This window comes from Rattus rattus, chromosome 6 (genome assembly GCF_011064425.1).
Source record: "Rattus rattus isolate New Zealand chromosome 6, Rrattus_CSIRO_v1, whole genome shotgun sequence".
In the NCBI taxonomy this organism is placed as follows: Eukaryota; Metazoa; Chordata; class Mammalia; order Rodentia; family Muridae; genus Rattus; species Rattus rattus.
In genome coordinates, this window is record NC_046159.1 from 53,263,459 (window position 1) to 53,289,418 (window position 25,960).

The 25,960-nt window shown below is 44.2% G+C and overlaps 1 protein-coding gene across 9 annotated transcripts in view; it reads left to right on the forward strand.

Annotated features, from left to right (window-relative positions):
* The window catches only part of Magi1 (membrane associated guanylate kinase, WW and PDZ domain containing 1), a 609,660-nt gene extending 584,539 nt beyond the window's left edge, over positions 1-25,121 (forward strand). For 2 of the 9 annotated variants that reach the window (XM_032906055.1, XM_032906054.1), the window contains exons 16-23: positions 839-1,031; positions 3,370-3,663; positions 6,694-6,894; positions 13,962-14,055; positions 14,197-14,257; positions 15,158-15,301; positions 17,570-17,708; positions 21,628-25,121. In XM_032906055.1, the coding sequence (XP_032761946.1) occupies positions 839-1,031; positions 3,370-3,663; positions 6,694-6,894; positions 13,962-14,055; positions 14,197-14,257; positions 15,158-15,301; positions 17,570-17,708; positions 21,628-22,382 (1,881 nt within the window). In that variant the 3' untranslated portion in view covers positions 22,383-25,121. Of the gene's footprint in view, positions 1-838; positions 1,032-3,369; positions 3,664-6,690; positions 6,895-13,961; positions 14,258-15,157; positions 15,302-17,569; positions 17,709-19,752; positions 19,842-21,627 lie in introns of those variants that run through there. The other 7 variants (XM_032906056.1, XM_032906057.1, XM_032906058.1 and 4 more) reach the window with 7 other exon arrangements.
* The last annotated feature ends 839 nt before the right edge of the window (positions 25,122-25,960 follow it).

Sequence of the window (25,960 nt, forward strand, 5' to 3'; positions counted from 1 at the left end):
GCCTTGATCCCTTTGGACTAAAAGCTGTTATTCACTGAGCAGTTACTGTGTGTGGTGTGCTCTGTGAAAGACTTCCAACACATGTTCTCCCCTTTAGCCCTGTTTTTTTTTCAAACCAGAAAATAAAAGCCCCAGAAAGATTAAGTAACTGGCCCAAGGTCTCAGAGCTGGTATAAATGGAGGGACTGACACAGCCCAAGTCCTTCATCCATTTGTCCCTGTCCCTCATAAACTCTAAATGTCATGTAAAGAAAAGGATAACATTATTGTCCACTGAGAAGACAAAGCCACACACCGATATTTAAGCTCACATTTAGTGAACAGTGAAACGGCAAGATGTTGGGTATCAACATTGCTCTGCCTTCTGGTCTTCAAAGATGGCAGAAATGGGGACGTCAGGCCAGACTGCTTCATTTTATACTGTTTAGTGAAATGCGGTACCGCTAAGCAGACAGTACTAGGCCCCTTAAGAGAAGCAGCATTGATATAATTGGTGGGGCACAATGAAAGTGAGGTTTCTGAGTAGACAGGAAATGAGGAAAAACTTTCAGATAAGAAAATAAAGTGACCATTTTTCCAGAGTAGAAGTAAAATTCACGATTGACAGACCACAGATGCGTCTATTTGAGGGAGCCCTGTCACAAATAGTTACTCTTTCCACAAACCCCTACAGCACCTGGCACAATGCCTTATACACAGTAGGTGCTCAATAATTGTTTGGGGCGTGCATGTGGATACAAATGAATAAACTGAATTATTTCTAGAGATGCACGGGCCATCAGTCTTGATAGTAAAACCAACAGGGCAATGTCTCACCCGTTACCTGATTACTCAACAGATTTATATCGGTCACATCGTACCACTGGGTGCTGCTGACACAGACGGCCGCCTGAGGTCTGGAGATGAATTAATCTGTGTGGATGGGACACCAGTAATTGGGAAATCACACCAGCTCGTGGTCCAGCTTATGCAACAAGCTGCCAAGCAAGGCCACGTCAATCTCACAGTGAGGCGTAAAGTGGTGTTTGCCGGTATGTTCCTCCTTCATTCCTCCAGACTGGGCTCTGTCTGTGCCTGCCTCCTCAAGCTTCTATTTTACCAAATGTTTGCAAATGTGATCAAGCTCAGGATTTCCAGATGGTTTGTTTCTCTCCAGCCCTGCTGTCACTCAGAAGTAGTTTAACATGCCGTTTGCATATGCTCCAGAAAGACGCCCAGAAGAGTGCCTCTTGCCCCCTCACCAACCAGAACTTAGCCTTCTTCCTCTTCACTGGGGGATAATGGATAATCCTTATCCCAGGAGCCATCAGGAGTGTGAGAAAAGGTCATCTTGGGATTCAGAGAACTGAAGCTGGGTTTGGACTGCGAAATGAGCTCGTCCTCACCCAGCACCTTGCTATTGCTCTGTTCCTCAAGGCTTTTCTCCTTCACTGGGAAGCTAAGGAGCTGGCCAGTTCTAGGGCATCCCTGATTTCCTCTGCGATTTTTAAACAGGCTCAACTCAAAAAGAACACTTCTCCAAATGCTCTCAGGTTTTAGCACCCCTGCCATGTGGGGCTCAGAGCGTATTTCCGTACCTGTCTCTGCCACTTTAAGAAAGCTCTGACCTCTCTGTTCTTTCCTGAAGCCTGTGTCTCTAATGTTGACCTTTGCGTGCAGGCCACACTCAAAGCCGTGGGAGGGGGAGGGATGAACACACACACACACACACACACACACATACACACACACACACACACACAGAATGCAGAAGGGGAAGAGTAACTGTCGTGTCAGTTGATTTCCTGGAGAAGTACGGTGTAAAACCCTCTAAGTTCTCTGTAGCCTTAATATCAGTGTAGCAGTTACCCACCAGATAAAATTAGTTGACCCCTAAAAATAATACTAATGTAGCTTACTTTAAGTGATATATAATTAATTACAGAATGACATTATTAAATGCCAGTATAAGAGTCTGTTGGCAGCCATTGAAAACACTCCTCCTCCACCACGGACTGTGTCTTTAAGAGAACTCATTTCAGGCCACCAAAGCTCTCATAGCATGGGATTCCGTGCAGCCGGGCGGCAGGCAGCTAGTTTGGTCTGGGTTTTGAGGCGAGTTGAATACTATTTGATTTCCCTGGTTTAAATTAAAGTAGTAAGGCAATGTAAATTTCACTCTGTTGGTTCAGGTTTATTTTGAAAGACTTAAAATGTTTGGGATGCAGGGGTTGGGGATTTAGCTCAGTGGTAGAGCGCAAGGCCCTGGGTTCGATCCCCAGCTCCGGAAAAAAAAAAAAAAGTTTGGGATGCTTAGCATGTTAGTCCTTTGCGGACATCATATTAAGTGAAATTAGGTAAACAGATACCAAGCAGAAAGTGGGGGTGGGGGGCGGAGATCTGTTCTTCAATGGTGAGGGCTTCACTTGGGGAAGCTGATGAATTTCTAGAAATGGACGACAATGACATTTACATAGCAGTGTGACGATAAACCTGTGCCCCATGAGTTACAGGTAGCGACTGTCAGATTGTAACATTTGTGTTCCCCATAATCAAAAACATCTCTGAAAGTAAAAGCTTTGTGAATAAAAGATAACAGTAGCCACAACCTACAGAAGCACACACTCCTTTCAGTACCTGCTTCCACCTAGGGTGTGGACTATCTAAGAATGTTCTGCCCCCATTAGCTGAGCAAGACCGGAAGGCTGACTAAAATTGGACAGAAGCCAACGCCTCTAGCTCTGTGTTTGGAGCAGATGTTTACAGCTGGGGGCTGGGGAGAGCAGTTAAGTGTACCTACCGCGCGGGTCCTGAGGCTGGGGAGAGCAGTTAAGTGTACCTACCGCGCGGGTCCTCGTGAATCCGGCTGTGCAAACCTTAAAGGTACAACCCCTAGCAGCCTCCTGCCCAGTGGAGGAGTAAACACTGAGCAAAAACATGGCAGGAGGCGGAAGAGGGGGAGATCTGACTGTGAGTAAGTGAGCCTGTGAAGCTAGAATCCTCGCCTGCACTGGCAGAGCTCACACCAGAGTCGTCTCAGAATTCCCTTCTGCTCAGGAGAAAGGTCAGAACTGGATGTTGCTGTCGACTGAATGGTATTATGGGTATTGTCATTCTACTGTCTACCTTGTAAATATTGTCTGCTTCCTAAGTAGAGGACTACTTAAGAGTCCTCTTTGGGGGTCCACATGTAGTCTGACTTCCCGGAGCCTGACTGACTATTAACGTTTCCACAGCAAGGCTGCTTTTCATGCCTGTGCGGCAGTTCTCTGAGTCAAGGTGCCATCGTTTAGCATCTTGAATTTTTTTTACAGGTAGGGAAGTTGGAAGTGTGGTGGCTGGGTCCATCTTCTGAGAATCAAATGGTTTAGACACACATCTCTCTTGCAGTCCCCAAAGCAGAGAACGAGGTGCCCTCACCAGCCTCATCGCACCACAGTAGCAACCAGCCGGCGTCCCTGACGGAAGAGAAGCGCACACCGCAGGGCAGCCAGAACTCGCTGAACACCGTGAGCTCAGGCAGCGGCAGCACCAGCGGCATTGGCAGTGGTGGCGGCGGAGGCAGCGGCGTGGTGAGCGCTGTGCTGCAGCCATATGATGTGGAGATTCGGCGTGGGGAGAACGAGGGCTTTGGGTTTGTCATCGTGTCCTCCGTGAGCAGGCCTGAAGCGGGCACCACCTTCGGTGAGTGCTAGAAAGGACTGGGCCCAGGGCGGCTCAGCAATTTAGGGTGTAAGATCCCTTACAGAGGATCTGGGCTTAGTTCTCAACAGAAATGCCTTAATATGTGAGGCGTGCGGCGTGCGGCGTGCGTGCGTCTTGACGAAGCGTCGAAAAGAGCCAGCGGCGTGCGTCGAAAGGCAAGGCGTCGATGCATGCGTCGTGCGTGTCGTGCGTGCTGCTTCATATATAAAAGTCTTAGTTGGAGACAGATTTTATTTGGTAGGTTTTGTTGGGCCCCTCTTCCCCACTGCCCCCTTTTAGCTTTCTTTCTAAATGTGTAGTTACATACAACTTAAAGTACACAAAAGATTTATGTCAGGATTGAATAGCGGCCCCTTAGTGGTGTGAAGGATTATACAATTTTTGCCAGTGAAAGACTTGAGAAAGTTCCTAAACAGAGGATATTAATAACAGTGGCCTCAGAAAGTCATAAGGATTTCTAAAAGCAGCAGGTGTTTGCAAGAATGCCTAGAAAAAGTAAAGATGTAAGAAATAAAAGATGACCTGATTCTCCCCACCTCCATCCTCGCCTGAGTGCGGCCTGAAGTTTTAAATGATGCCTTACTGTTGCTTTAGCAACTGGCTAGACTCTGAGTGAAGAGTCATTTGATTTGGGGACTTGGATTTTAATGAAGTATGGATAATGTTTTGTAATCTTCTCTCCTGGGTGCATTCCCAAAGGCAAACAGGAAACCAGTTGAGTCTGAGTCCCTTCCCTGTTATGATGCGTGTGAACCTCCCTTTCTGATTCAGTCCCTTGTCCTCTCCTGAGCACACTGGAAGGCGAGGGGAGACAGGAAGAGTTTATTCTCGTTATTCTTCCATTTTTTCTCAAATGGCTCGACCCCATAGGTCCTTGTGGCCAGAGGTCTAGGTCAGTCATTGAAGTTAACAAGGGGCTACATCCCTTTAACATTCTGGTCCCAGAGAACCACTCTGTCTCCAGTTAGTCTTGATAAGATGCTTCTTACCAAAGGGGACACTCAGCCTGGTCTGCCCATGTGTGACTGCCGTAACCACACCCACTACTAACCTTGCTTTTCTGAGTTAGGAAGACAGTCATCACAGCATGGCCCAGTGCATGACCCGACCTCAAGGCCCCCATTTTTATTTTGTTTTATTTTGCTTTGTTTTTTAAATTATTCCAAAGGCTTTTCTGCTGACTTTAAAAATAATAAGAAACAGGGGAAGGAAATCCCAAGTTGCCCCCCCCCAAAAAAATCTCCAGTGTACCCCACAACACACTGAGCTTTACCTTAGATCTTGTTTTCAGACTCCAGAAAGGAAAAGCAGGTATGTCGGGTGACAGGCTCTGTGGTGGATGATGAGTATTGAATGTTTCGCTCACGGTTGGATCTTTTGATTATTTTCCTTGGGTTCTTGCAAGCAACAAATTGAACTTTGCCTCACACCTCGCACAAGACTGCTGAGCTATGCAGAGCCTTTCTTCATGCCCGCTACTTGAGAGCCTTGTCCTGCAGATTGTCCTTGGAACTGAGCGGCATTTACTCAGGGCCTTGGATTCCATGCGTCCACCTCCCGCTGCACCTCCTTCCTACATCCACCGGCAGCTCACTTGCTTTTGAAAACTCTTTGAATTTGGCATTCCACTTAGTGACACACTCAGTCAAGCCCTCTGTTCAGAATCAAAGGAGACAAAGTGCATTCTCCAGATAGTTTTCCCTTCAGGTCAGAATTATAATGAGTCTGCACAGTTGACTTTATTGTCTCCCTCCATTAATTTTGTCACCGTTTCCAAAAGGTGGCCCAATACCTTCGCTGTTTTGATAATTCTGAGAAAGCAAATTGTAAAAGCTTACAAAAAAAAAAAAAAATGGAACTAAGCTGGGTGGTGACAGCATAGAACTCAGGAGGCAGAGGCAGGCAGATTTCTCTTGAGTTTGAGGCCAGCCTGATCTATGGAGCTAGTTCAAGGACATCTAGTGTTGACTCTGAAACCCTGTGTCAGAAACAAACAAACCTAACACACGCATGCACACACACATTGGAACTCAATACACAAACACTTGATTATCCCTCAAAGACAGCTCTCCCAGTAGGGTGACCCAAGTGTGCAATACACCTGCAGATCCCTTCGCCCTGTTTCATATCTTGTATGTATGTCTGTAAGTCCGTGAGTCGATGCAGGGGATTAAAGGGAGAGAGTTAGGGAATGACGTAAGGATAGCTTTGGTGTGCTCTCCTCAGCATGAGGAGGTGCTAGACCTTCAGTATGTCCCTTTAAGGGAATTTGTTTGTGAGGCAGGAAGAGGATCAGAGCGGATGAGCCCACCAGGGCCTCCCTGAGAGCTCCTGACTTGGGCTGAGTGAACATGGATCCACACGGATCCGTAAGTGTTGGTCTTGGTGCTTCCCTGGCTTCTCTCACAATTGTGCCGTTTCTAAAGCTTCCATCAGCCTACATAGAGAGCAAAGGTGTCGGACCACTTTGTGTTTTCAGATTGAACTTTTAATGCTAGCAGACTCTTAACCTCACCAGAAGCCCAGTGATTATTTTTGTAAATGGAGAAAGAACAAAACATTGGCAAAAGCTTTAATAACAGTTGGCAAAATGAAGTGGCAGAAGACAGAATGAATGGGTAAAACATCCATTTCAGCTCTGGGGTTTATATGTATGTAGAGCTCCAAAATAAACCAACAGCCACCAAGTTATTTTGGGGTCTCAAGACTCAAGTTGTCAAATACCCCCAAATTCTAATTGTTTTAAGGTGGGAAGCCGGGGTTTTGCTATCATTTTAAAATAAAAAGGACTGTGACCTTGAACTGTAGACTCGGGGCTGTGGCTTTTTAGACACCCTGAGTATTGCCAATGTTTTGACCATCAGCACAGCGCTCTCCTTTAATAACATTTGCTTAATGCTTTAATTAATTAACACTTAACCTTCTCTTTCCCTTTTCAACCCTTTTCTCCTCCCTTCACTATATTCCCACATAACTTTAAAAAAAAATTAAAACTCAATACCAAAGCAGGCAATGCATGTGTGGCTATGCCTCACAAAATAGGTCGGATTATTGAGGGGAGCCCTGCTGACCGCTGTGGCAAGCTGAAAGTAGGAGACCGGATCTTGGCAGTAAATGGATGTTCCATCACCAACAAATCCCATTCTGACATTGTCAACCTAATCAAAGAAGCAGGCAACACAGTGACTCTCCGCATCATCCCCGGGGATGGTAAAGTATACCTCTCTTTCTCTCTCTTCTCTCTCTCTCTCTCTCTCTCTCTCTCTCTCTCTCTCTCTTCTGTCCTCCTCCTCCTTCTTCCTCTTTCTCTCTCTCTTCTCTCTCCTCTTCTCTCTCTCTTCTCCTCTTCTTTCTCTTCTCTCCTCTCTCTTTCTCACCTCTTCTCTCTCTTCTCTCCTCCTCCTCCTCCTTCTTCCTCTCTCTCTCCTTCCCTTCCTCCCTCTTATCTCCGCCCATTAGTGTTCGTGGAACTGAGTGTTTGATTTTGGTCTAGAGTCCACTTTACCCACCCCTAACTGAACATCCCTATCAGAGGAACCAGAGCCATTGTTACTAAACTTCTCACTCTCTCTGACCTAATTAACCCTCTGGCCCTGTCATCCCATCTTAATGCACATGGGAAAAAAGTCCAGAAAATCTCCAACTTTCTCCGTTTATTTTTTCCCTTGCCTTCTTGTCTTCGGAACTATAGAAAAACCTGAGTATGGGTAGTAATTACAGACCGATGGTGTAGCTGAAATGTGGCGTGGCAGAGCCTCCCTAACAACAGTGCAGAGCCAACCCTGTTTCTTCAAAATTAGAGAGCGTATCAATACTTTTGATTTAAGGAACAGTTCCTAGGCCATAGCCTACTTGGTTTGTGTATGATTTACACATGGATGAAGAGAGACTGGATGTCTATATTTTTGACAGATCGTGTACATTAAACTCCCAAGTACCCTTGTTTACTTGAGTAGTTACGTTTGGTTCTTTTTACGTCAGTGGCAGTTAGTTCTGCCTTTGGCTATGCCTGCAGTGTGTACAGTGTCCTCTTACGGATGGAGACTTAGGGTATTCCTAAACATCCCACAGTACACATAGCAGCCCCCACAGGGAAGAGCCACTTAGTCTAAAAGACCAGCGTTCATATTTGCACAAACGAAGGTGATGTGCTGATGCTGGTAAGGGTAGGTTGCTCGTACCCCCTAAAGCCCTGTGCACTGATCTCACTAAGCCAGCTTGTATTAGGAAGAAGCTACTACTCATCCAAAAATGTTATTTCCATACACTCTATAAAATAAATTGCATTCTAAAATGTATGGGTGTTTCCCAAGATGAAAAACACGTAGCTCTAGAAAGTCAGCCATTTTGTTTCAAATGAGTATTCTGCATGCTGGTTGGTAGGGAGTGAAACTTAAGATTGAAAAGTCGTCTGGTAGAGCTGGAGCTTTGCAGTGACTTTAAAATGAGATGCAATCTAAAAATCGTGTGTTCTCAGGACAGAGAACTCTCCCTTCCCTACAAAATACCTTTGCCAATTATGGAGGGCAGAGTGCAGCTCCTTACGTGCTTGTGGGTGTCACCTTCTTTAGATGCCTGGTTTGTAATTTACCGTCTGATGCAAGGACCATTTGCCTCTTTACAAAACCAATCACAAAATGGCAGAGCCTGGATTCCAAATGGAGCACATCGGGGAAGCCAGACAGAGAGAGGGGAAATGGTTCAGAGGCCCATACAGTAGTATAGATAGATATAGGTTTATATGTTGTAGAGAGATCTTAGTACAAACCCAAAGAGTTGGGCACAGGAAATGACTTAGTGGCCCCAGGCTGGGCAGTCAAGATGAGAGAAGGAGAGTGTCTCGGGCAGGAGGAGGAACTCCTTAAAGCAGGTATCTGGAGAAAGTGTGACGTCAGGAAAGGCAGCTCGAACTACAGCGTGCATACTGAGAATCAATTTGATTAAATACTATACAGTAAACCTTCTAAAACCCTGAATACCAAAAATATATAGTATATATAGAATGGCCACTAATAATTGGCAGTTAAAAGGCCTTTTAAAAAATAACTTATCTGGGGTTGGGGATTTAGCTCAGTGGTAGAGCGCTTGCCTAGCAAACGCAAGGCCCTGGGTTCGATCCCCAGCTCCGAAAAAAAAAAAAAAAAATAACTTATCTCCTACTTTGATAGTAAACAAAGTTGACACAAATATAATATAATTGATTGATGATTGGTTGATTGATTGTTTTTTAAGGCAGGACGGATTCTCTTAAGGATGTGATTTTATCCACGGTGTTTCAGGAAAGCATTGCTATGATCATAGAACTCTCTGCCAGAGACTTAAGTGACTGTGTCAGGTGCTGGATGAAGGCAGTCACACCTGGCAGGGAGGACGCGTGATGCCCATTCATTAAAGGGTCTGAAACTGGAGCCTGAGGCAAGGGAGTTTGAGTCCAGAGAATTTTGCAAGCATATAAAAAAAGAGTAGCCATTACTGTGTGATGGGGCGAAAACTTGCTGGTTCCATTTCTTCTGTGTGTAGTTCGTAGGACAGGTTTATGGGGTGAAGGGGGAGCTCTTCAGGCTAGGGAACTCTGGTCTCTTTCAGATGTTTCATTTGAATGTCCACTGTAACAAATAGCCTCAAGTCCGCTTGTTTTATGGTACCTACGAAGAGGCTGAAGTTCCTAAGCACAGTGATCCCCTGCCTCATAAACCCTAGGCCTGCAGAGTGACCACTGTTTGTTTGGGCAGTGCTTAAAAGCATCCCCTGAGCACACATCTTTGGTTTTGTTAGTTTATTTCTTTTGTTGCTGACAGGGTCTCACAGTGTAGCCTCCCGCCTGAGATCCTCCTCCCTCAGCCTCTTCAGTGCTGGGATTACAGACATGAGCCACCACCCTAGATGAACTGTTCAGTTCCTGCTGCCTGGCTGTCTGTTTCTGTCATTAGATAATCCATTCTTTCTCTAGTCTCCCTGACTCTGTTCCCCATTTGTCATCTGTCCAGTAAACCTCTAGGATATTACCTTTATCTTCGTAGATCTATGCGGACCAACACCCTTTCCTCTCTGCTTTTATATCATAGTGATCGAGATGGATGGTAGAATAGAGAGAGGAAGGGCCTCTGCCACGGTATCTGAGCAGGGGTTTCTAACTATATAACGACAGTCCAGAAAGACCCCGAAGATAGCTCAGCACAGAGTCTGAGCTTGAACGTTCAGAATCAAAGCTTATTCCTATTGCCTAGAGACGCCCATTTAAGTGGGAGTAAGGCTTTAGTCAGGCAAAGCAAAACCTGACTAAGCTTAGCTTATGCGGAATCAAGTCCAAGATAATAAAAACATGCATGTGCTTAAAACGTAACTGATAATTCATTTCACTGTTATTCAAAGTGTTTACTTATAGATAAGACAGAGCTTAGCAATACAGAGTCTATTGCTTCCTTGGGAGGAGGAGGAGAATAGTAAAAAGCTCCCAACAGCTTTCATGGACTCAGGTTTTCCGATGTATTCAGATACTTGTTACATGTGTGGTAGCACGTTAGAGTATTTATTTTAAAAAAATTGTATTCGTTGTTGTCTTGCATGGCTTTCCACGGTACATTTCATGAGAGAAAATAGCAATATTAGCATGGGAATGGGAGTCAGAGTGGCAACTACTCGTCACGAAGGGAAGTTGAAACCGAAGGTAGATCCCCCTGTCAGAAGAGCAAGGGCCCTGGCTTAGCATAGCATAGCCCTCCACTGTACCTTGAGAACTAGGATTTGCTCTTCAAGATGTGTGATGGCTTTGAAAATGAGGATTACCCATCCTCATCCCTTATTGGGAGCGAAAGTGGATATAAATGCAGTTTAATAAAGGAGATAGGCACGCACGAGATTTTTGTCATCGAAATGTTCAGTCATGTGACAGTCATGTGCAGTGACACTCCCTCATACCATTGCTGATACCCTGCTCCTGTTTCTGCCCTTTGATACCTTTTTGTCATGTTTGGGGGGTAGAGCTATAATGTGTTTTTGACGATGGGCTGTAGCTCTTTATGTCTGAAAGTCTGGCAGTGTTTGGGCAGATGTAATTTTGGCTTAATTCCAAATGAAGACTTAAATGTTTATGGAAAACAAGTATAACTTTATCGATATTATAAGAGCATACTGGAAATCAAGCCTATTTAAACTATTTTGGTGCTCTGAAGAGGGCCTGTAAGATCCAGTAGGTAGCACAGGGTATGATGTATTTTAAGTAATCACTGATGGACTTTAGTGAAGTTACTGATATTCATGAAGTAAAATTAAAGCATTGCTTAGTTGAAAGGAGTGTACCAATTGGGTGTGGTTTTCTTGATAAATATAATTCTCATATAAAACAAATAAGTCTGCAATTGAACTGTCAGGCAAGCCTTGGGTTCAATTCCCAACATTTCCTCTTGCTTCCTGGGAGACCTTGAGTGTGTTCTTTCCATGTTGGTGCCTCAGATCCACATCTGTAAAGCAAGACATTCACTGAACCTGCCTGTTTTAGGTGAAGTGATTATCATATTTAATGGTGGTTATCATAGTGGATCTATAAGGTACAATGTTTACACGCTGTAAATTAAATAGCGACACAAACAATGGGGTGAGGAAAACTGTGTTAGATTCAAAGCCGAATATTAAGTGTTAATGTGTTTTAAATGCTTAAAATTAAGCTTCAACACCCAAACAATTTGCATCGGGAGACATCGCAAGTAAAGAATTGAAGGAAAATTATTGATGACATTCTATTTATGTGTGTCGTGCTTGATCATCATGTGCCGTCAAACCACGAAAACAACAGAAATAGAAAATCTGCTTGACAATAGGATTTGATGTGCCCAGAAAACACTGGCGATTAACAACGCACAAACATTCTAAAGGAATTCATTCAACAGTTATAATCACTTTAATTACAAGAAAACATTCCTTTTTGTTGTCCCAATAATGACTTCACTATGGCCCAAACATTCCCATAACTTCCCAGATAGTCTTTATGCAGTGAACGATGATGAGCAATGTCAGGGGTCTTCAGAGTCTGGTGTCCATGGTCATAAGTGTCAGTGAGTCATACTGACAGAAGGTGCTGTCCCTGTGGTTCTCCAGGTTAGCTGCCCTGGTCTGGAAGTGATGTAAAGGAGCCAGTGTTCCTCCGGTCTCCTAATAACAGTAATTAAAATTCACCAATATGCTCTTAAAACAATGGCACTAATAAGTAATAATAGATACCCCACATGTTTTAATTATTTTGACTAATATTTATGTGTCAGGCACCATCCTATTTTTAAATTATAATCACTGCACCAAATTCCTTAGAGACTCGTGTTGTTCCCATCATGCAGATGAGAAAACTGAGGCAGAATGTGCTTCTGTCGCATTGTTTAAACCCTATTCTGTAAAGCTGCAGAGTGTGATGGTGTGACCCTGCAGTCTGACCTCGCAGCCACTGAGCAAGCTGCCTACCAGCTAATTTGAGCACCACCTCCCCACTCAGAGGACACAGAGCACATTGTCACAGTACCAGACAGAGAGCAGCCTAAGAGATGCTCCTAGGCACATTCCTGTTTCATGTGTCAGTTCCTTCTTGGCCACACACTCTCTCCCTGCTATCTACAGAGATTTGAAAAGGACAGATTAGAAGGAACATTGTCCTGCAGTGTGACTTGGATATAGAAGCAATCCTCTGGATCCAGTTAAAGTCTGTGCTTTGGCTGGAAGAGTAATAGGCTTTGGGGTATAGTAGAGAAACTAAAGAATCATATTAAACTTTGTCGTTTTTCAGAATCTTTAAACAACTTTCAAGAAGCTCCCTTAGAAAATAATAAGAGTTTTTACTAGCAGCAAGGCCCAAAGGTGGAGTGTGTGTGCACTGGGCACTCACTGTATGTGTGCCAGGCAGACAGTCTACAAAACACTTTCTGTCCCTTTATCCACAAGACGGGACAGAACTCCTTTTACCAAATAAGAAAAATAAGGCTCTTACCAAAATGAGGGAGGAAGCAGTGATCTGGACCTGGGTCTGAAATCTCAAAACTCACGCTTGGTATATAACAAAAAATAAAGCTCTAGGAAGCTGGATTCAAGCTGAGTGCATGCTAAGGAATGAAAATGGAAGAGAGATCACCATCGGTTAGGATACATGAGCTGTCTTTTGTTCCAAGAACACAATGGAGAAAGATATGTTCCAGGTTTCTCGATTTAGAATGCTTAAAATATTTTCCCATAGAAGCCTTGTTTTACCTGGTGGATAGATATTTGCATTCTCCCAATGCTAAACTGCTTCCTGTGAATCATGGCTTGTGGGAACTTGGCGTTTCCAAGTTGCACCATGAATTGAATGGACACGTACAGGCTAATACTAGAACACCACAACCGCAGTTAATCCTTATTAAAAAACATGCAGAGTCAGTTTAAAAGTAAATACCAAGAGTAGGACTTGATCATGCTACCCAGCTTGATCCAAATAGAGAAACAGATGACTAATAAATGATTTCGTAAATAGAGACTGATTAGCCATCGCTAATAAGCGATTAGAATTTACGTACATGTGGATATGCAGAACATGGTTACATTCGTGAGTATTTTCAGATTCCAAACCTCCAACCTCCTAGAGATTAATGAAGTTGCTTTTGAATTTGATTAGTGGAGAAGAGAGTCAATTTACATATGAATATGATTGTATTCATTACATTAAGGTGGCCTCATGATTTATATGGCTTATATTTATAAACACTGGTTATTCTAATGTAAGTTTTAAAATGAATCTTTCATGAGAGATACTAAATGAGGTTTGTCAAGAGTCCCATCCGCTTTGCAGTTGGGCTCCATTCAAAGCAACAGGGAAGAAAGCAGATGTTACTTATGTGTTTAACAAGATGGTGGGTGCAGCATTCCTGATTCTAGCATTTACATGAGGAGATCAAACAGACTCAGTCAAATATAGCTGTTAAACTGCAGCGAACGTTAGCAAAGCCATTCATCATCACCCGGTAAAATGCTTGAACTTCAATGTGGTGTAGTATTCTGATGGTTCCTGCCATCTTTCAGGGTCAGGACAGGAGTAACACCTCCCTCTGTAAGCTACGTTACATTTGTGGGGTCCGGTAGGGAAAGGAGTCCTGCAGTCTCCTCCTTGAGAGGGATCATGGACCCCCGGTTGTTTAAATTTTTCAGTCAGCTCTTTGAAATGGAGACAGGGAAGTCAGGATCTAGATCCGGGGTTTCTGCATGCCTCCCAGTTGGTAGATGTCTTCTCAAAGGCCTTCATGTCTTTATGCTCTGCCCTACAGAGTCCTCCAATGCCACACTGCTGACTAATGCGGAGAAGATCGCCACCATCACCACCACCCATGCCCCCTCACAACAGGGGACCCAGGAAGCAAGGTCAGATGTGGCTTGGGTTCTTTGTCATTGTCTGCATTGTTGAGGGGTTAAAGGACCCCTGCCTGAGGAATGGCGGCCTTGATTTTTCTTTCTTGTTTTCCCCTGGGATTGCCGTTATATCTGTGTCTCTCATTTTGGCAGGACCACCACCAAACCAAAGCCGGATTCTCAGTTTGAGTTCAAAGGCCCGCAGGCTGCACAGGTGAGGGCGTCTTCTCCTTTGTCTTTGAACCTGTTACTCATTTCCTTCCAACTTCCTGAAGCTATTTTAAAAAAAAAAAAAAAAAAAAATTAAAACCTCGTATTGGAAAATAAACAATCTTTTTTGTGAAGCGATTTAACCAGATGTACACGCTCATATTTGATTGTCTAGAAAATGACGTTTTATTTTTACCACCTTTGAAAAATGTTTTCTAGGTCCTCTTTTCAAAGGGGGAAGAAAGAAAGGCTGTCACAAGACTCAGTGATCAGAGAAGCAAGGCAGCTAGTATCTCGCTTCTCATGGTTTTCAAAACCCTGTTACTGTCAAGAAAACGTCTTTTTATATAAGACATTTCTCTGGCTAGTGAGTTTCGGATAAGACCCCTAGCGTGCGAGTTCTGTCCTCAGGTTGGAGATGCCCAAATTACAGCCAGTGCTGCAAATCTGAAAAACACGGGTGATGTGAGGTTAATTTTTTTTTTTCTTGAAGCCTTCGGCAGTTCTTCATGATCTTCCCCCAGACTGAGGGAGCCAGACCCTCATTTATAAAGGCTGACGTAGGGCACTGCTAGCATTTGTTGGGGACCAGGCATCTAGCAACATGTCAGCCAGCGGTTGGTCTTCTACAGTGAAGACTTTTCCCGCCTCAGAGGCAAACTGCAGCCTCACTGACTGAGCAGTTGTAAATGTGTGCATGCGTGTAGGTGTGCCCGAGAATGTTTACAGATCCAGAATTCCTAACACCTCGGATGAACAAAGATTGATGAAGATGATTAATGAACAAGAATTGCCGCGTTGCAGATAGAGCCTCAACCTTTCTGCAGAGTCACTGAGAGAAATGGCCGTGGGTCTAAGTCCCCCCCCTCCCCCCGGAATGATCACGTTTAATTTCTTCAAACAGGAGCAAGATTTTTACACTGTGGAATTGGAAAGAGGAGCCAAGGGATTTGGCTTTAGTCTTCGAGGAGGGCGAGAGTATAACATGGACCTTTATGTTCTGCGCTTAGCAGAGGATGGTCCTGCAGAAAGATGCGGAAAGATGAGGGTAAGTGGCCAGGCGGCCGGAATGATTGGAAGCACAACCCTCTGTGTCACTTCTCTACATTCCCACAGCTTTCAGGAGGGTGAATGGATGGCTCCTGCCACAGATTCTCTTCTGAAGCATACTTAGGTATAGCTACTAAGTGAGACGGATCTTGTGGATCCGTCTTTACTCCAAGCATAGTAAGGCAGGTGTTTTCTGAATGTCAGTCTCATTGTTCTCATGCATAATCTTGATGGTAGGCACATCCTGCCACAAGAAACTGGATAGTGAAGGATACCTAGAAGGCAGGAAATCTGAGTAGCCCTGTAGGTGCATTCCTTGTCTAAGTGGTCACCAGCTGCCTTCCCTTAACCTCAAAGATTCCCCGGCATGGGGCCAGCATGGGGCCAGTAGTTCATAGCACTGTCACTGAAGGTTGCTGTGGACTGCTAGGCTCGTCAAACCTTTTGAAATTATCATTTCATCTACAATATTATCTAAAAAGTGGATGATATAGATATACATTTTGGGACCTTGAAATCAAGTTTTAAAAATTGTCAAAAATAAATTTCATCAAGTTTTGAGTAAGTTTAGAGTTTTGTGTTGGGACACGTGTGTAAGCCATCGTCAGCCGTAAGTGCCTTCAAGGCACGGGTTGGGCATACCTAGCCTGAGGATTTGAAAAGAACAGATATCCAGAGCCCTCTGTTCTGTTTCCCTGTTTAAAGTTTGTTACTACAGATAAATGTTAGCTCCCATGCAGACTAGATAACAAAGAGGCAAATCATCTCATTTAAATAAGTTACATAGCTGGAAACACACACAGAGCCACTGCAGCAAACGAAATCATCAGGGAAGGAAGAGAAGTGAATTGGAAACACACACACACACACACACACACACACACACACACACACAAACACACACACTAAGCCAAAATGAGGACCGTCATGGGCTGTTTATACCTGTTTTTCCTCTCTCAATCTGAAGTGTTTGGGGTTTTTGTTGTTTCTATTTTTATACGTTATTCTGCTTCTTATGTGTATAGACAGACAGACAGATATGCATGTGGAGACAAGAAAACGACTTGCAGGAGTCAGCTCTCTCTGTCCACCATGTGGGTCCCCGGGATCAGATTCAGGTTCTAAGGGTGTGTGGCAGGAGCCTTTGTCTGCCGATCCCTCTCATTGGCCCCAGACTGACATTTCTCACAGCCCTTTCTTAGTTGAGGAACAGAGCATAGTTTCAAGCATCCAACAGCGAAAAATGATGAATCTTTGGAAGGAGCCGTTTCTAATGGCATGAGTTAGCATCGTTCGGCAGTGCACGTAGCTCCTAAGCACGTGTGTCCCATGATCCCTTGCGCTTTGTAGGCGGGGCTTGTTTTCATCTCTGTAGTCGAAGAGCGAGCTGCAGGCGGCTGATGGGCCGTATGATTAACTGACAAATGGGGAATGGATTCCAAAGCCAGTACTCGGCCTCTTCCTCTAGAATGTAAGCTGTGTGTGACTCAGAGTTCGCTGATTCTGTTTCTGCACAGTGCCTAGGGTGAGTCTGTGGTCTCTCAGGACTCGCTGTGGAAGGTTTCTCCTGAGCTCATTCTTGGGTGATCTACAGGATTTTGTGGCCTGTCAGCCTGTGGCTGGAGTCTTCCCTCCTCTCCTTATCATGGAAGTTCTTAGTGATGTAGTAGTCAGATTTTGGAACCAGATGACTACAGACATAAGCCTGAAATAAAGAAGAACATATTATATCTCACGATCTCAGAGGTTTTAGTTCCCGTTTGGAAGGCAGACTGTTATAGCGGGGTGGAGGGATGTGTAGTGGAGGGACGTGTGATGCGGTAAAACTCCTTAGCTTACAGGAGCTAAGAAGCAGAGAGAGGAGCTGGTCAGTGTCCCTGCCTTCCCTTCAGGAACCTGTTCCTTATTACCTAGCTAACTTTCACTCAGCTACTTACTAATACTATCCTGGACCCTGGCTCTAAGTGTTCATTCACCTTGGGGCCTTGGGAGACCACATTCACCACAGCAGGTACCCCATAACCTGCATCAGAGTGGGAGACAAAAAAAAATGAGAGTAAGAAAGACAGGATACAGGATTATTCGTAACTGTTGAGCTGACACCCTATCATGTGTGCCATATTCTTTTGACTCGAAGCAAGTCTCCACACAATGTGCCTAATGTGTATGTGGAGAATCGATGAGGGGGGAGAATTTTAGGTCCAAAGACTCGCCTCGCTTATGGAAACCTGGTGTGACCGTTTCATCTTGTCTCTTACTTTGGCAGATTGGCGATGAAATTCTAGAGATCAATGGTGAGACCACCAAAAACATGAAACACTCTCGGGCCATAGAACTGATCAAGAATGGCGGTCGCAGAGTCCGTCTGTTTCTGAGGCGGGGAGACGGCTCGGTCCCAGAATATGGTGGGTCAAACTATGAAAACATCCCTTCCTTCCCTGGCATGACTCCATGAGTTTGTCTCCAGAGCGGCAACAGGAAAGCCCTTTTTGTCCCCCTATTCACCAGTGTCTTACCAGCCTCTCGCACCATGTGGTTATTTGCCTCGCTTGTTCTGAAATCTCTACACATTTCATCCCTTTGCTTGCTTACATGGACTGGGGCGTGGCCTAAGACAAGATCCTGATAGCCCCCTTTCTGATAATCAGAGAGAACATCCTGTCTGGTCCAACCAAGAGCGAAGGAATGTTTGTTTGAACTGTGCCAAACTGTTTCTCAGATCCAATTGTTAGCACAAATGACTATTCAGTCCTTTACATAAGCAGGTTTCCTGACTCACCTTGAGGCACAATATCTAGTTGGGTTTGTTTCTTTGTTGCTTTTCTTTTTCCTCTGTTTTGTTTTTGTTTTGTTTTGTTTTTACTTTATTTAAGAGGCGTGCAGTTTTGAAATATTGGGGAGGGGGGCTTTGCTCATTTGTTTAGGCTCTGTATATGACAGTTGTCTGTCCCTCTCAACTGGTCTCTTACCCCAAATCAGACCACCTGAGCCCACACTATCAACAAACGACAACAAGCAAATGTTGACCTATTAGCCATATGTTTTTAAATGATGAAGGATGAAGCAGATTCCCAGTGCTCACCATGAGGGAACCATGTTACTATACCTTTCCTATGAGGAAAGCCGGGTAAAACGTAGAGGTCCTCTGTCGTATCTTTAAACATAGTTTGAGTAGATGGCAATGCTCTTTACCTAGGTTAGTGTTCTGATGGCAAAATATTGTATATTGTGATAATTATGTCCTATTTATTTGAGATTCTTGTTTAAAATTAAAAAGAAAAAAAGAAAAAAAAAAAAGGAAGCTATGCCCTAGATGTAGGGCTTTTTTTCCCAACCAAAGGTCTACAGAAGTTTCTATAGAAACTGTGATTGAAAGATCCCCATATACATTGGTCCCCTTTATTCGGGATTTATCTGTTATCACCCTCTTTTCTGAACGTCTTTCTGCACAATTCCCAGATGCATTTTGGGCACAATGAGATACTCAATTCAGACATAGTTCAAGGAGGAGAAGGGCTCCTTTGCAGGGCGCCTTCCCGGGTGTTGGACATTGGTGCTGGTGCACTGTATGAGGGGTCTGAGGTAAGGGGGAACCTTGATGACAACATCAGGTGCCATGGCTGCACACTGTGCTTGACTTCTGACCGTTAGGTGTATTGATGCCACTGAAACTGTGTAACATGTCTCCCTTTTCTGTCTTCCCTACGCTTCTGTTGGATGTGATACCTCATTTGAGCGTCATCATCAGTAACCTGTGTATCTTCTCCAAACCTATGTCTGTTGCACTGAGGATGAAAATCCAACACTAACAAATGTTCTCTGGGCTAAAAAATAAAGATCATTGAAATGAATGGTTTTCCACCAAGGGTTGGACCATGCTGGGGTTGTGCTACTGTAATGTTTCCATGCGTCATTTGGACTACATCTCTCTAATTCTACTGATTAGAGTTACAAATGGGTTATAATATGTTAAGTTCCAATATTTTTCTGACTTGACTGGAACCTGCTTCTCTGTGAGGCTATTTTTGTAATGAGTTTTTTGTACTTAATTTAACTGCCGTGGTATTTGGGGGGGTGGGAGGGGGACTTTGTTCTTTTGTTGTTTATTGTTAACGCTCTCTATGCCAGCCTGTCATTGTTCCAGTTGTTTAAAAAAAAAAAAACACACAAAACAAAACAAAAAAAACAACAAAAGGATGCATTATCATCTGGGTTTTCAAGTCATCTTACGGCTGTCTAAAGAAAAAACGTCATTGCTCCAATTGCGGTCTCTGCAGCCTTGCGTGTTGCCTTAGACTGTCTGACTGGACGAATAAACTCTCTTTACCCTATGTTAACAAATGAAGGTTTTTTTCTTTCTTGTTATAGGGAATCTAAATGTTCAACTTTTTCTCTTTCTCTCTTTCTCCTTCTCTCTGACTGTTCTTGCCTGGGTCCTCCCACCTACAGCGATGATCCCTCCTAATATCGCTGCATGTATGAGAAATGAAAAGTTCGGGGAGGCTTGCTTCTACCTTATGGGCCATAATCAAACTACGGTTTGTAGCTCAATCAATACTAGGTGTTTCTGTGCTGTGGCCTAATTTCCTCATTGCTTCTGCTTAGCTCTATTTTGATATGTATGGCAATTCATTCTGAGCACCCTGCGTTCTTTGAATTGTAAGTACATGGCTGACCTGTTGAAGTGTTGCTCTCTCTTGTCTTAAGACTACAGTAAGAACCTAGGATAGATTTATGATAGCTACCTAGGTGCTTCCCTCCCCCACCCCCAAGTGTGCAACGACTTTGACTTTGTACCTTACCCAGCATTTAGAAAGCATGAGCCTTGTCCTGATGCTCTTCCCGGAAGGGCAAGACCTTGCCAGACAGGAATTAGAGATTTCCTGGCTGTTCAGGTTTCTCTCAGCCAACTCCAGCCCATGAGCCAAATCCTGCTCACAGCCTGTTTTTTGCAAATAAGGCTTTATTGGCATATAGCACACCCATTTTTTTTTAATTTTTTTTTTTTTTGCACCACAGTGGCAAAGTTAAAGATTGGTCGAGCCAAAATAAGTGTTAGCTGTCCCCCACCCCTACATTCACACGCCAGAAAAGAACGAAGGAGGCAAGCACCCATGCGCTAAGCCACAGCCCTGCCTTTGTTAAGCTTGTCCTGGGTTTGGGGAGATCCTTCACGAGACAGACAGACAGACCATTTTGTTACTGTTGGCCAGGCTATCTCATAGAATGTTTTGAAAGTCCTGCACCCCACGCTGTGGTAGTGCAACATCTCAGGCACCGAAAACTTGATGGTTTTGCCATTGCAACAAAGCGTCCTGCTTTGCAAAGGTCCTCATAAATCCAAGGTGCTGCCTTAAACAGCTATAGTGTAGGATCAGATAGTTAAATGATAAATGGGACTTGTCGTGGGCTGTCCAGCCTTAGATCTGTGGATGCTTGAGTGAATTAGAGGCAGCCCAATGGCTTCACAGCTCTTTCTTCTCACAGCATGAAGAAAGGTCCTTTTAAACTTCAAGATTTTATGAAGCCCCAGCTAATTTCAGATGTGCACCTAACAACCTATTCCCCTTGCTTTTATTTGACAGAAAGCTCTTTTAAATACAGTTCCTTGTTTTTTTAATTTACTTGAAAGTAGACAAAATAGTTAAATGCAAAAGTCGTAGTTTAATGGAACTTCAAGCAGGTATCCCCTTTGACAGTTAACATCTGCTCTATGCGATGTCTACATAATCCCCCTTTCCCAATACCCCGAATCCGTTTTTAAAGTAGAAGTATGTTTTTCATGTAATATACATAACATATCCTCAGGGGCTTGTCCTTGCTGTTAGGTCACCACCCAGATAAGCCAGCGACTATTTCTAACCCTAGGAAAGCTTTTCTTGTGCCCATCCAGGTCTGTGCCCTGGGTTAATTTTAATCAGAACACATATTCTTCAAATGAAAGAAAGAAGAAAGGCAGAGGTAGGGAAAGAGCTGATGGGTAGCCAGGAAGAGCAGGTGTGGGTCGGGTGGGGGCAGCTCTGGTACCTGTAGACAGACTCCTGCAGCTCTGCCTTCAAAAGCCTTATCCATTTATAAATTCTCCGATGGTCTGTCTTCAGGGTATGGGGAACAGCGAGCTAGATGTTGAAAGCCACAGCGCTAGTTTTTAATCCTAACTAGTTGTAGTAATACTTAAATTAACCAAGATTCAGTTGGCTTTGATTGACTGACTGCTTTAACAGTTGTTTGTTCGTTGTGACTAATGAGTCAAGTGTGGGAGGGAACTGGGCCAGGAGCCTCCGATCCTTCTTGTTAAGCTGTTCTTCTTTCTCTCCCCGACAGACCCCAGCAGCGACAGGAACGGCCCCTCCCCCGGTGCACAAGGTGTTCCGGAAGTGAGGCTGGGGCCACCGGACCACAGATCACATCCAGCCTTGGAGTCCAGTTACCCACCAGATCTTCACAAATCATCACAACATGCCGAAAAGCGAGCACACGCGAAGGATCCAAAAGGCAACAGGGAGCACAGCAAACAGCCCAACGAACATCACACCTGGAATGGAACTTCTAGAAAACCCGACAGTGGGGCATGCCGGCCCAAAGACCGGCCACCCGACACATGGAGAGAGGCGCAGCCAGAACGGACAGCCACCAATGGCCCAAAGAGGAGGTCTCCGGAGAAGCGCAGGGAAGGCACCCGCAGTGCTGACAACACTTTGGAAAGAAGGGAGAAGCATGAGAAGAGAAGAGAGATGTCTCCTGAGAGGAAGCGAGAGCGGTCACCCACCCGGAGAAAAGACAGCTCCCCGAGCCGCCGGCGGAGGTCCCTCGAAAGACTCCTGGATCAAAGAAGGTCCCCAGAGCGCAGAAGAGGGGGCTCGCCCGAGAGGAGAGCAAAGTCCACCGACAGGAGGAGGGCCAGGTCCCCAGAGCGCAGGCGAGAGCGGTCACTGGACAAAAGGAACCGAGACGACAAAGTTGGCCACCGAGAAAGGGAAGAGGCTGGTCTGAAGCTGGAAGGCGGGAGAAGCCCCAGAAATCCCCCAGAGCAGAGAAGGCGGCCTTACAAAGAATGTAGCACCGACCTCAGCATCTGAGACTCAGAGCGTTGCAACCTTTACCGTGTCAAAGGTTCTAAGAGGAAGGTCGCAAAATGAAATAATTTAGTTTCTTACCTGAGGAAGCATTGACACCTGGTAGTCCTAAGAATAGTAACAGACATTTTATGCATCTGAAATCTTATAAGGAAAAAAATATATATGAAAAGTCTTGTGCCTGATGTATAATATTAAAGAAAGTATTTTTAAATGCATACTTTTTTTTTTTTTTGAAAATTATTTGCCAAAATACTGGCCCAAAGGGATATATACATTTTGTTTCTTCACAAGCTATAGAGTTGTTCCTTCTTTGGGGCAAACTCTTTCTTTCCTAAATAAACGGGGCTGTTGGTCATGTCCTATAAGTAAATGCAGTTAAATTTAACTCAGTATAAACTGTTTTGAAGTGACATAGTGCTGTACTGTAAGCCCCTGTTTTTCTGAAAAGCAGAACACAGAAACATACAGACTGAGAATCTTTTAGGATGGATTAGGGTGGCCATTGAGCCTAAAATTCAGCCAACTATGGGACAAGAATACTACTGCAAATGAAGGATATTTATGACTACAGTGCACGGCACTAGGAAACCTTATGATCTTGAGGTATAATTGGTATAGTCAAAGAACGGTTTGTGCTCTCCCTGGCCCAGAAAGGTGCAGAAACAAGAAGGTTGGCTGCCATTAACCAAACCCAGCCTTAGCTGAGACGATCAGGTTCACCAGGTTCCACCACAGAATACATCTCACCTGCAGCGGCGCCCATTGCAAAGTGTCAGCCTCTGAGCCGAGCAGACAAGCTCCTTCTGGGTTGTCTGGTCCAGTTTGAAGCTGAGTAGATGGAATGTAGGACCCGTACCTCTGGGATGAGGGAGATGTAAATGTCTCCCACATGCAAAGGGTACCCTCCCCCCACTATTTAGCATAAGCCCCTGCTTGCCCTCTGCCCAGTGGGAGCAGAGGAGTGAACTTTGGTGGTGGAAACCTGTCACGATATTTTAAAAGTATTGGGGCTGCATATTCCCGGAATAGTTGATCACACACTTTGAAACCATAATCCAAGTCCTAAGGATTGATTGAAAGGGAAGGAAGAACATGATGACGCCGGTGGGTCTTGATCTGTCTGCTGGGAAATGACCCTATCCCTTGTGTTTGGGGACAGCGAAGGAAAATGTAATGGTTTTTCTTGCTAAAATAGACCCATTTTCTGAACCTCAGAAGGTGTGGTTGGGTCAGCTGTAGCCCTGAGATGTGGTTTAAATGGATTACTGCCTAGCTGAGCCAAAGCGTTTGCTTGTACCTGTTGGACCACTGCAGCAAACCCTGCTGACAGAGCATTTGTATTTCTGTAGTACTGTTTTGCATTTTCCATTCAGACACAGAACTGTGCAAGTCAATCACTGTTGATTCCCGTGGTACTGTAATAAGGGAGGGGCAAAAAAAAGAAAAAAAATAGAAAAGAAAACCAGCCAATCATTGTACGTAGAGTTTAAAATTGTAATTAATAGAGCCTCTTTGGAAGAAAAAAAATAAAACAACTGTTGCCTTTTTTTGTATAAAAGAGAATTTATGACAGAAGTCTAGCTGTGAGGAATGTGATATGTGTCTATATTTCTGAATATGAACAGATTGATTCTTGGGGATATACTTTAATGTAAATCAGGTATGTGAAGTTGTTTTAAAGTGGGACATTCTATAAGTAATCGTCACAGCTTTCATTTGTTAGGGCTGTTGTTTCTCCGTGGAGAGACTGCTCATGAATAATCAGGCATTCATTTGCACTCTCTGTTCGCTTATTTCTTGCCTCACGCTCCCTCTGTGTTGATGAAAAGCAATGTGTGGGCCATTCCTTTTATAAAACACTATGCACATATAAATGTTACATTGTTCATAGCTTTATTTGACTTAGGGTTTATATATAACATTACACTGAGTAGTTATAGAGTGGACATTTCTCCAAGTTCTTTCCTTGAATCAAACACAATATACATGCTATAGCTACAGGGGCAGGAGGTCTGTGACTGCTACTTGTGTTATTGGAGTGCTCCCTACAGATCATACATGGATGATTGCATTAATGCGGAGGAAGACTCTGACTGAGTCCGAAAGCCAGCTTGGAGGTGTTGCTCTGGAGCCTCTGTGACTAGGGTTTGCCTCACTAGTTCTGGCACAGCCTATGATGTTAACTGATGGATTCATTCTCTTGATCATGGTCTATGGGTTTAAACAAAAAAAAAAAAAAAGGTTGATTTTTGGAGTGGGTCCTGAAGTTAGCATCATGATATCTGTCTCAGTTTAAAAAATGGTATAGGGCATTTAAAGTCAGTGCTACCCAAGTGAGCCTGGCTCAGTATCTGAGGACTTTTGCTATGACAAGTTCACCTTAAATTCAGTACATCAGATTTGGTTTGCACTGTATGGGAAACTGCGTGTGGTAAGCGGAAATCTAGAAATCTCTTTAATCTACTGTAGACTATATTGGAAACTGATTCTTGTGAGCCTTCTTCCCCAACCTTTCACTTACCATAAGAGTGCTGATGAGGGTTGAGTATTTTGTATGGTTAAATCAAACAATTTAAGATTCCCCAGCCCCCATGACACAACCAATGCCTGAAAGAATGTTTGGGGGGTAGGGGGAGTCAATAGCGTACTTGGATTTTTTAAGTTTCTTTTGTGAAAGATTTTTTAATGCATTTTTACTGTAAAAATACATGGAAGTGTATGCATTCCATTACCACTGTTGCTTCTGGATTGGTATCTTCTTTGTCTCCATGTGGTCTCAAATGTATCGGGGTCAAGTAACTACTTGAGGGCCATGACTGCAACTCTCGAACTATCACTCTGTTGATGAACAGGGTTCTTCACTATGGAAAAGTGCCTTGCTGTTCAAAATGTAGCACATGACCTAGCTGCCTCATGGGGTGGGCTTATTAGGAGCATAAAACCTCAGACCCTGCTGCAGACCTCTGAAGTCACACTGTGCACTCAGCAGGGTCCTCTGCTAAGTTGTGTGCACATGAACTATAGTCACAGTCACCTAGTAATAGCAGATTCCTCAGAGCAAAGGGTCGCGTCACCCCTTAAGGGTGTGCTACCTGGCCAGGAGGGCTCCTTAGTCTCTTGAAGCCTCCCTTCCTCCTCTCTGAAGGACCGTACCTCACAGAGTTATAGGTCAGATCTAGAAGCAGATCCTCAGCAAGTGCAGTCAGCACTTCCCTCAGTTGTAAAACCAGCAAGTCATGCAGTTGGACTAGGGACAGATGGGATTGAAACGTGTAGCCAGGATGCTGTTTTGAGACAAAAAAAAAAAAAAAAAAAAAAATGGATCTCCGAGCATAACATGGGGGTAAATCCATAAGTGGAGTCAGTTGTGCTCCCAGGTCAGACAGGAAGTTAATGGAAGGTTAACAGGCATCTGAGCTGATGGTGGAGCTTCAACGGTCCAGTCTCCTTCTTTCAGTGTGTTTGACATGGTGGCTGGCACTTTTTCCTAGGAGCTTAAGTACCTGAAGATTCAAAGGGGGTATTGTATGAATAATAAGCCTTCCCGCAGCCTGCCTCTGTCACACTGTGCTTTAGTT